The 11,898-nt window shown below is 43.9% G+C and overlaps 1 protein-coding gene across 1 annotated transcript in view; it reads right to left on the reverse strand.

The window, feature by feature from the left end:
* Positions 1 to 1,056: 1,056 nt before the first annotated feature.
* The window catches only part of LOC311238864 (endothelin receptor type B-like), a 52,351-nt gene continuing 41,509 nt past the window's right edge, over positions 1,057 to 11,898 (reverse strand). Inside the window, exons 4-8 of the mRNA XM_084327064.1 lie at positions 8,547 to 9,069; positions 8,079 to 8,312; positions 4,908 to 5,041; positions 2,553 to 2,661; positions 1,057 to 1,456 (exon numbers count right to left, since the gene is read on the reverse strand). Of these exons, the coding sequence (XP_084183190.1) occupies positions 1,358 to 1,456; positions 2,553 to 2,661; positions 4,908 to 5,041; positions 8,079 to 8,312; positions 8,547 to 9,069 (1,099 nt within the window). The 3' untranslated portion in view covers positions 1,057 to 1,357. The remainder of the gene's footprint in view (positions 1,457 to 2,552; positions 2,662 to 4,907; positions 5,042 to 8,078; positions 8,313 to 8,546; positions 9,070 to 11,898) is intronic.

An 11,898-nucleotide genomic window follows, 5' to 3' on the forward strand; every position in this document is an offset into this window, starting at 1 on the left:
GTTATTATCTGGACCATAACGGTACCTGCATGCTGTGTACAGCTGTGCCCACTAGATGGCGGTGGTGCTCAGTCGTTCTATGTAGTAGTAGGCCTCTACATGGATCTTATCTTAAACATCCTACATGTGCTATTTCCTGCTGTGGTGTTATTGCTAACATCAATAGCTGACAGGAAATCTGACCCATGCTGTTCCCATAGCAACGGAAGTCCACTGAAAAGGTCTATAAGTGGTGATTATGAGAATGATGATGATGATGACGATGATGATGATGACGATGATGATGATGATGATGATGATGATGATGATGATGATGATGATGACGACGACGACGACATATAGGTATAGGCAAGATTTTCAACTAGTGGACTTTGGTTTCTCAGATGAATGGTTCAACCCTGCCACCTTTCTCACATTCTCCATTTATCACATATCAGGCTACAAGAAAAAAAAATGCATTCAGATTCAGATTTCAACATTATGGGAAATGTGCTCACCACAAGCTAGCCTAACTTAGCACAAATGAATGGAAGCGGATACAGACCACTAGCCTAAAACTCTGGGAGAGGTGTTTTTGGCCAATAGCTAGGCTAGCTGGTCCGTATCCACTTCTATACATTTGTGCTAAGCTAGGCTAGCGTGCAGCCGGATAGCTTTCTACTGAACGCACAGAGAGGAAACTGGTATCTAACTTCTTTGTCTGACTCTGGAGAAGACGGTAAGCGCATTTCCCATAATGTTTGCGTGTTTCTTTAATAAGACTACTATTGTAGCCTGAGATGAGAGAAACAAGGGCTGTCTCAACAGAAAGTAGTGTCTCTGATGCAAAAATCACATTGTCTCAAAAAAGAAAAAGAAAAAAAAGTCTTAACAAGCCAATGAAAACACAGAGGCTGCTAAACTAATATGGAAATCTACCTCTTTAAAAGTCAAATGGTCTTAACTATGTCAGCTGGATGTCTGTGGTCACACATGTCTGTCTGTGTGTGTCCACGCACATGTGTGTGCATGTGCATGTGTGTGCGCACGTGTGAAGGAAGGATGAATTAAAACAGATTTACGGTTCAAGTACAACTTTATTTGATAAATACAAATCTATAAGGGTACACCTATCGATTGACAAAATATACTACAAAATATTGTGCAATACTTTATTTAATACTTAATAACACATAATACAGTATAATATTATAAAGTTAAACACAAAAAAATCTGCATTGCTATAATGGCTATGTTGTTCAACACACACATATACACACTCTCGCTCACACACTCACACACATATACACACACACACACACACACACACACACACACACACACACACACACACACGCAGGTGTCCAGGGGCAGCTGGTCATTGGTCAGTAGGTTTGTACTGGAGGCTGGTCCCGTGCTGTAAGGGCAGCATACTGTTGGAGAGGGAGGGCGAGTCACACCAACAACACAGACAAGACTAGAGAGAGAGGGAGGTGGAGAGAGAGAGAGGAGGGGGGACGAGAAACAGAGACAGACAGACAGACAGACATGCAGACAGACAGACAGACAGATAGATAGATAGATAGATAGATAGATAGATAGATAGATAGATAGATAGATAGATAGATAGATAGATAGATAGATAGATAGATAGATAGATAGATAGATAGATAGATAGATAGATAGATAGATAGATAGATAGATAGATAGATAGATAGATAGATAGATAGATAGATAGATAGATAGATAGATAGATAGATAGATAGATAGATAGATAGATAGATAGACAGACAGATAGATAGATAGACAGGTAGGTAGGTAGGTAGGTAGGTAGGTAGGTAGACAGACAGACAGACAGACAGACAGACAGACAGACAGACAGACAGACAGACAGACAGACAGACAGACATACAGACAGACAGACAGACAGACAGACATGAAGTCATAACTGAGATAAAACAGACATCTGTTCTCTTCCCAGAAATACATACACCATCACCTCTCTCTCTGTCTCTCTCCCTATCTCTCCTCCCCCCTCTCTCTCTCTCTCTCTCTCTCTCTCTCTCTCTCTCTCTCTCTCTCTCTCTCTCTCTCTCTCTCCCTCTCTCTCTCTCCCCTCTCAACTCTTCTAGCTATTATAAAAGTACAAATATACACATATATACATGTGTATCTCTCTGTATCTCTCTCCTTCTATGTCTCTCTCTCTCCCTCTATGTCTCTCTCTCCCCCTCTATGTCTCTCTCTGTTATCTCAGTGTCTCATACCCTCTGACCCGGTGACCTCATAATGATGTCACAGTGTGAGGATTGTCCCTGTTTTGACATACACTAAGAAACACACACACACAGATGCACATACATGCGTGCTCGCATAAACAAACAAAGAGAGACAGATAGACAGAGAGAGAGAGACAGATAGACAGAGAGAGAGGGAGAGAGAGAGACAGAGAGATAGACAGATAGACAGAGAGAGATAGACAAAGAGAGAGAGAGAGAAAGAGAGAGACAGATAGACAGAGAGAGAGAGACAGACAGACACAAACATAAAAAGACACTAAGTTTCACTGTTACCTTAAAGCAGTTCTTAAACTTCTTGGAGACGTAGTAGAGTATTATGGGATTGATGCAGGAGTTGATGGTTGCTAGGTTGATGCTCAAGTAGTCCAGCACCAGCAGGAAACTACAAACAGAGAATAAGAGAATGTTTAAAACTACAAACAGAGAATAAGAGAAGGTTCAAAGGCAAGCTACAAACAGAGAATAAGAGAATGTTTAAAACTACAGACAGAGAATAAGAGAAGGTTTAAAACTACAAACAGATAATAAGAGTAGGTTCAAAGCTACAAACAGATAATAAGAGTAGGTTTAAAACTACAAACAGAGAATAAGAGAAGGTTTAAAACTACAAACAGAGAATAAGAGAATGTTTAAAACTACAAACAGATAATAAGAGAAGGTTCAAAGCTACAAACAGATAATAAGAGAATGTTTAAAACTACAAACAGAGAATAAGAGAAGGTTCAAAGCTACAAACAGATAATAAGAGAATGTTTAAAACTACAAACAGATAATACAAGTAGGTTTAAAGCTACAAACAGAGAATAAGAGTAGGTTTAAAGCTACAAACAGAGAATAAGAATAGGTTTAAAACTACAAACAGATAATAAGAGTAGGTTTAAAACTACAAACAGAATAAGAGTAGGTTTAAAACTACAAACAGAGAATAAGAGAAGGTTTAAAACTACAAACAGAGAATAAGAGAAGGTTTAAAACTACAAACAGAGAACCAAAAAAAGAGATAGTCTATGTATATGCTGTGTGTATGAGTATGTGTGTGTGTCTGTGTATAAGAGAGAGTTTATGTATATGATGTGTGTTTTTTAATCTGTCACGTATCTTGTTAATTATCCCTTCCACCTGTGTTTTTGATTCTTATGACGTTATGACTTGTGGTTATTTGCGTCATTGCTGTAGTGGAGCGGGGGTGTTAAAGCACCCCTGTGCATGTGCGTGTGTATGTGCGTATGTGTGTGTGGGATGTTAAATACTCCATGTTCTGTGTCTACATAATACTGTCAGATAGTTTGTGTTCTGGCCTGACTACAGACATACTTGAACAGGTCACAGTGTCCTGCAGCCTGCGTGCGTGCATGCGTGTGTGTGTGTGTGTGTGTGTGTGTGTGTGTGTGTGTGTGTGTGTGTGTGTGTGTGTGTGTGTGTGTGTGTGTGTGTACTTTAGCTTTGAGGCTGTATGTGAGTTCCACCTACTGTAGCTTTGAGGCTGTATGTCTGAGTTCCACCTACTGTAGCTTTGAGGCTGTATGTCTGAGTTCCACCTACTGTAGCTTTGAGGCTGTATGTCTGAGTTCCACCTACTGTAGCTTTGAGGCTGTGCAGTAGGTCTGTAGTATTGGCGTGAGTTCCACCTACTGTCACACTCTGTCACTGCCTGTCTACTCTCTCTCTCTCCCTCCACTAATTACAGGCATGAAGTCAGGCGTGGAGAGCCAAAGGGGCAGCTGATCGACACCTGCTTGCTGATTACGTCGCCTACTTAGACCTGGGCACAGATGTCATCATGCTGCCAGAGCGTAACTTTGCGTTTACGAGTCAGTCATAGTTTATAGCGCTCGTCCGTGTATTATTCCCTTACCCATTTAACCGTGTTTAAACCTGTCTTGTCCTCCTTTCTCTCAGTCCCCTACCTGGCTCCTCTTCCTGTCCTCGTGCCCTGCATTCCATATACGACCTCCACATGCCTGACTACTCTTCTCCTCGATTACTTCCTAGACTGTCTGAGAACCTGGTTCCCTCTATGACCCCTCGCTTGTCTGACTACCCTGCCCTGGACTGTATGAGAACCCCCTTCGTCGATGACCTACACCTGCCTGTATACTCGGCCATTCTTACAATAAACTCACCCGTTATTTGGGTTATACCAAGAACTGTCTGCATGGTCTGTATTCTGCATTTTGGGTTCAGTGCGTCTAGCCATGACACCTACTTTAATAATAATAATAATAAATTGGATTTTAAGAGAGAAGCGCCTTTCTCAGACTCAAGGACACTGTACGAGGAAAGGGTAGAAAAAGAAAAATTTAGAAAAAATAAAAGATAAAAAATTAAAGTTATGAATATATGTGTATAGTAAAAACAGGAAAAAACAAATAAGATAAAAAAAAGGAAGCAAGGGGCTGTCCAATTGGATGAAGTGGTTGAAATTAACAAACAAAAAAAAGAGTCAGGGGTGGGCTATTCGGGAGCGGGGCCGTGTTGCGTGAAGGCAAGTGTGGACAGGTGGGTTTTTAGGTTGGTTTTGAAGAGGTTGATGGTGCCAGAGCCTCGGATGGAGGGGGAGAGGGAGTTATTTAGTACTTTAGCTTTGAGGGTGTGCAGTAGGTCTGTATTGGTGTGAGTTCCACCTACTTTAGCAGGTTACAGCGGCCAACGTCGTGCGGGTTGTAGACGGTCTTCTTCAGCAGTCGACTCAGGTGGAGAGGAAACCAGCAGAGAGCAAATATCAGGACCAGAGAGAACACAGCCTTCGCTACCTCGCGACGCTACAGGAAGGAGATGAGAGAAGAGTTAGCTACCTCACAATGAAGGGATGAGACGAGTTAGCTACCTCACTACGCTACAGGAAGTTGATGAGAGAAGAGTTAGCTACCTCACAACATTACAGGAACAAGATGAGATGAGTTAGCTACCTCACAATGAAGGGATGAGACGAGTTAGCTACCTCACTACGCTACAGGAACGAGATGAGATGAGTTAGCTACCTCACAATGAAGAGATGAGAAGAGTTAGCTACCTCACTACGTTACAGGAAGTTGATGAGAGAAGAGTTAGCTACCTCACAACATTACAGGAACAAGATGAGATGAGTTAGCTACCTCACAATGAAGAGATGAGAAGAGTTAGCTACCTCACAACATTACAGGAACAAGATGAGACGAGTTAGCTACCTCACAATGAAGAGATGAGAAGAGTTAGCTACCTCACTACGCTACAGGAAGGAGATGAGACAAGTTAGCTACCTCACAACATTACAGGAACAAGATGAGATGAGTAAGTAATGTAACATATTAGGGTTCTTATGCTCTATAAGAATCACACCGGAGACAGACGTGCTTATAGCTGGTTTAATGGTTCTAATCTGAACGTAATACAGGGCATGACAATAGTGGCCAGTAGATGGTGCTGACAATAGTGGCCAGTAGATGGTGCTATCCAATACATTACACTCCTTCCCTGTAAATACAAACTCGTACTGTTTCGTTTTTCTTTTCCTTTGTTATCCCCATAACCAAAATCACTTCAACAATTACTGGCATAACTCAATACGTTATAACAACACCCGTATCTTTAAAGTGCCTTTGTTCTATTAAAACATCCCCAGGCCAGAACATAACATCACTAATACGACAAACATTCGTTTCTAACCCGCTTGAGTCTCATCTAATCATTCTTGAACCTTGCTGGTGTCCTGTGCGCTCTTTGCGGGTACCGGCGCAGGGTAGGACTGCTTGCTTTAACAGGTGTCGGCAGAGTGTCTCTGGGTTGAGCTGTACTCTGCGATGGTTTATGCTGTGTTGGGCTTTGCTGCAGCTGCGTTGGTGGTGTCGGTTCAGGGCTGTCATTTGCAGGCCTCCTCGGAGTGTGCGCTGGTCCTGGTGTGGACTCCCTGGTGATCTGAGTCTCTTTAGTGGTTGGTCTGACAGACGGCTCTGTGCAATCCAGAGTCTGTGTCACATTGTCACTGGTGTGTTGGTATGGTGTTTCTTCTCTGGAGAACAGTAAGTGGTCAATATGGACTGAGCGCTGTCTCCCTCCATCGTCAATCAGGTACCTGACTGGTCCGAGGCGCTTTACCACTGTTGCTCTTAACCACTTTTCCTTTCCCTCACGGAAGTTATTTACACGCACTTGGTCACCTGGCTGTAGGTCTCTCAGCTTTGTTGTTGTTTTATCATGGTAGGTCTTTTGCTTTAGTTGTTTTTCTTCAACTGTTCTCGCCAGGCTTGGTTTGAGTAGACTGAATCTGGTTCTCAGTTGACGTTTTAAGAACAGCTCTGCTGGTGTGACTCTTGTCACAGAGTGCAGTGTGCTCCTGTACATCAACAGGAAGTTTGCCAGTCTGTGTTGTAGTGACAGTTTGGTCTGCAGAACCTCTTCTCCAATAACCTGTTTCATGAGTGCTGCTTTAACGGTTCATACGGACCTCTCCGTTGCCCCGTTCGAGGCAGGGTGGTATGCTGGCACCAGTGTCTGTTTGATCCCGTTGCTCCTCAGAAACTGCTTGAACTCACAGGATGTAAATTGTGGTCCATTATCTGAAACCACTTCTTCTGGTAGGCCCTGAGAAGCAAATATGTTCCGGAGCACGTCAATGGTCTTCACTGCTGTAGTGGTTGTCATGGGAACAACTTCGAGCCATTTTGAGTGACTGTCAACGAGTACCAGGAAGTACTGTTTGTCTTTCTCACAGAAGTCTATGTGTATCCTCTGCCATACACGGGCTGGCCACTGCCAACAGTGCAGCGGGGCTGCGGCGGGCAGTGTTCTCTCTGACTGACACGCTCCACAGTGCTGTACTGTTTTCTCAATGTCATTATCCATGTGGGGCCACCACACATACGATCTTGCGAATGCTTTCATACGGCAGATCCCCGGGTGTCCAGTGTGTAGATCACTCAGTAGTTTGGCTCTGTGTGCTGCAGGAACAATAACTCTCCTGCCCCACAGAACACATCCTTGCTCTTCCGATAGCTCTGTCCTCCTAATGAAGAACGGTCTGAGAGCCTCATCCTCAATGTGGTCTGGCCAACCATTTAAAGTGATCTCTCTGACTTTGCTCAGCACTGGATCTTTGCGAGTGCTCCGTGCTATGTCGCTTGCATGCACAGGGAGGTCATCTACTGCTGAGAAGTAGAAGATGTTTTTATCTTCAGCCGTTTTGTCCTTGTCACGTCTCGGCAGCCTGGATAACGCATCAGCGTTGGCATGATCGGCAGATCTGCGATATTCAATGTCATAATTATACGCCATGAGTATCAGTGCCCACCGCTGCATTCTCAGAGCAGCCAGGGTAGGAATGTCTGACTTTGGGCCTAGGGTCGCCAAGAGCGGCTTGTGATCCGTGATCAGGGTGAACTTTCTTCCATAGAGGTATTTATGAAATTTCTTCACTCCGAAAATGATGGCTAGAGCCTCTTTCTCAATTTGCGCATAATTACGCTCTGCATCCGTCAGGGTGCATGACGCAAATGCAATGGGCTTTTCTTCTCCATTTTCCATGATGTGCGATATCACCGCACCTACCCCGTAGGGTGATGCATCGCATGCTAGCCTCATTGGCTTCTTGGTGTCATAATGTACAACCGCTGTGCTCTCTAACAGCTGGTTTGTCGCCTTTTTGAACACTTGGTCACATTCCGCTGTCCACTTCCAAGGTCTGTCCTTCTTCAGTAGCGCATACAGTGGTTGTAACAGAGAAGACAGGTTCTTTATGAACCTCCCATAGTAGTTCAATAATCCAATGAATGAACGGAGTTCCGATTCATTTGTGGGGCTTGGAGCATTCAGTATCGCTTCCACCTTCTCTTTGGTGGGGTGGAGTCCTTCGCTGTCCACCATGTGCCCTAAATACTCCACTCTGCTCTCCATGAATTTGCACTTGGCACGTTTCACTCTGACGCCATATCTCCCCAGACGACTCAGGACCTCGTCCAGCATTTTCAAGTGGTCCTCTTTACACTCCGCTGTGATGAGAATGTCATCCAGAAAACATGTCACGTGGTCTAGCCCTTGCAGGATTTGATCCATCACTCCCTGGAAGATGGATGGCGCGCTGGAGACTCCATATGAGAGACGGTGATACACATACAGTCCCCGGTGTGTGTTGACCGTGAGATATTTTTCAGAGTCTTTATCCAGTTCTAACTGCTGATATGCATGTGACAAGTCCAATTTGGTGAACAACTTTCCTCCAGCCAATGTTGCGAACAGATCCTCTGTGTTCGGTAGTGGGTATGTTTCTTCCTCCACACTCTGGTTTATGGTTACCTTGTAGTCACCACAGATCCTGATTGTCTTATCCGGCTTTGGGACTATGACTATGGGCGACGCCCACTCACTTCTGTCAACCTTGGATATGATGCCTTGTCCTTCCAGTCGATCCAGCTCCTTCTCAACTGGTTCTTTGAGGGCATATGGCATCGGTCTAGCCTTCCTGATGATGGGCTGGGCTCCTGGCTTTACTCTGATAGAGGCTTTGAACTCACGGATTGTGCTGGGGCCGTCCTCAAACACAGCCTTGTGTTTCTGTAACACAGCCTCCATGTCTCCATCACTGTCACTGCTGGCTCTCACCGTGAATATTTCTCTCCAGTTCAGCCTGAGTATCTTCAGCCAGTCACAACCTAGCAGCGCTGGTCTGTCTCCCTTCACAATCACCAGGGGCAACTTGTCTGTCTGCCGCTCATATTCTACATTCACTGTCACTTCTCCCAGCGTGGGGATTCTCTCTCCCGTAAAAGTGAACAGTTTTGTGTTGCATTTCCTCAGGGTTAGATGAGCTAACGACTTTCTGTAAACAGTCTCTGACACTAGAGTTGCTTGAGCTCCTGTGTCCAGTAACATATCCACCACCCTGCCTTCAACTGTAACAGGGATGTGAATGCCATGTGTTTTGTTAGCAGCAGTGTACACTGTGTACACAGAAAGTTCTTCATCTGTATCGCTTTCCCCAGCCTCCTGTTGTACATAATGCGTCTTCCTGTTCCTACACATCCGTGCAATATGTCCCACTTTCGAACAATGTGGCACTTTTCATCCTTGAATTTACATGCCTCATGTGAATGCTGCTTACCCCCACATTTGTAGCAAGGCTTAAACTCCTTCTGGTCACCATCTTGTTTTGGTTGCCAGCTCTTTTGTGTACGGTGTGGCTCAGATTTATTTTTCCACTGCCTTTTTTCATTTTCCCGCACACTGTTTACATTCCCTGTCTCCTTCAGCTTGCTTGAAAATTCTTGTGCATTGAGTGATGCCATCTCCATTGCTAATGCAGTCTCACATGCATCCTTGAACGTCAGCGCTTGCCGCGATAACAGTCTCCTTTGCACGTCTTCGGCTTTTAATCCACTCACAAAACGGTCGCGAAGTGCATCGTTCAAATGTGCACCAAAATCACAGTGAGTTGACAGTTGCTTTAATGCTACTACATACTCCGCAATTGACTCACCATCCTGCTGATTTCTCTTTTGAAAACGGAATCTTTCCATAATCACGATTGGCTTTGGCTTGTAATGCTCACTGAGCGTATCACATAGCTCCTTGTACGTCTTTGCACTTGGCTTGTCAGGACTGAGTAGATTTTTCAAAAGTCTGTATGCTTCTGTTCCAATGGCAGTTAGGAACACACTGACCTTCTTTTCCTCATCCACTTCATCTGCCAACATCCACATGTCCAGTCTTTCCAAGTAAGATTCGAAATCTTCTTGTCCCTCCTTATATTCCGATAAGTTACCGATCCTAAACATAGCCATCATGCTAGCTTGTTAGCTCCGTCAGCTAGCTTTAGCTTACTTCGTTAGCCTCCTCTCCTTCAGAGCTACAAAGTCCACGGAATTAACTAACTTAGTTGCTAGTTTGCATGTTGTGTCTCCTCCCAGGTATATTCTTCTTAGAATTCACCGTCCTCGTCGCCACTGTAACATATTAGGGTTCTTATGCTCTATAAGAATCACACCGGAGACAGACGTGCTTATAGCTGGTTTAATGGTTCTAGTCTGAACGTAATACAGGGCATGACAATAGTGGCCAGTAGATGGTGCTGACACTCTAGCTATAGGCTATATGTAATATCCAATACATTACATACCTCACAATGAAGAGATGAGACGAGTTAGCTACCTCACTACGCTACAGGAAGGAGATGAGATGAGTTAGCTACCTCACTACGCTACAGGAAGGAGATGAGATGAGTTAGCTACCTCACTACGCTACAGGAAGGAGATGAGATGAGTTAGCTACCTCACTACGCTACAGGAAGGAGATGAGATGAGTTAGCTACCTCACTATGATACGGGAAGGAGATGAGAATAGGTAGCTACCTCACTACGCTACATAAAGGAGATGAGAAGAGGTAGCTACCTCAATACGCTACAGGAAGGAGATGAGAAGAGTTAGCTACCTCACTACGCTACAGGAAGGAGATGAGATGAGTTAGCTACCTCACTACGCTACAGGAAGAGATGGAGAGAGGAAAAGAAGAATTAGCTAACTCACAACGCTACAGAAAGAGATTAGATGGAGAGAGAAAAAGAGGAAGAGATTATATAGAGAGAGAAAGAAGAGTTAGCTAACTCACAACGCTACAGAAAGAGATTAGATGGAAAGAGAAAAAGAACAGTTAGCTAACTCACAACGCTACAGGAAGAGATTAGATGTAAGCCAAGATAAAACAACATACAGCCTCAGGTGATCGGTAGTTATGCCCAGGGCCAGCCCGGTGCAGCTTCTAAATTACTTTGTTTATGCCTTGGAAAAATACCGTATATCCATTTTTCTTTTTGAAATTTGACTCAAAATAGTGCGCTGGTGTTCGCTACAAAGCGATCGGCGGGCTGAAATTCGGAACACAGATGTTTGCTTTACTCGGCCTGCGGGATCAGGATGATCATGTGAATGATGTGATTGGCTACATTATTTAACCTGAGCCTATGTGTGATTGGTTACTGCCTGTACCTGGAATGTTAAACGCTGCCACCGATTGACACCTTCGTCGTTGACACCTCGGCCAGCCAGCTGCAGCACAAGACACACACAATAGCCAGCAGCCTGCGCATATATTATATACATTTCAAGATTCCCAGCATAACGATTTGGGTAAGGCATAGCCTCGCCTAGCCTTATATACCCGCCGCCTATGGTGGGTTGGTTTAAAGACATATCTCCACTTTATTGGTGCTCGGATGGGTATATAGTAGGGGTGCACGATATTGATTTTTTTGACCCCGATATCAATACCGATAACTTTCTGCTCCTCAAGGTCGATACCAATACCGATAACCGATAATATATTTATATATTGTATTATAATTATTTTTTTTATGTATATTCCTGTAGCTTTGACCTAACCAGATTTATCATGACATGAGCGTTACTACAATGAACAAAACAAAGCCAAGATAATTTGTAACAGTTTTGACTCTTCAAAATTAGAAACAGTGTTGAAAAAATGCACAAGGAACTGTCATGGATGAGAGTCAATGAGAGACTAGTGTGTAGTCTTATTTTGTTTATGAGACATATTTATACTTTACATAAACCTGTGTGCCTCTTTTTGCAGCTGGTGCTTATTAGTGATGGTCATGGCTATGGCACTAGACAAGCCTTGAGGGGTCGGTTCGCC

The sequence above is a fragment of the Notolepis coatsorum genome (genome assembly GCF_963971535.1).
Source record: "Notolepis coatsorum genome assembly, chromosome: 1".
NCBI lineage: Eukaryota > Metazoa > Chordata > Actinopteri > Aulopiformes > Paralepididae > Notolepis > Notolepis coatsorum.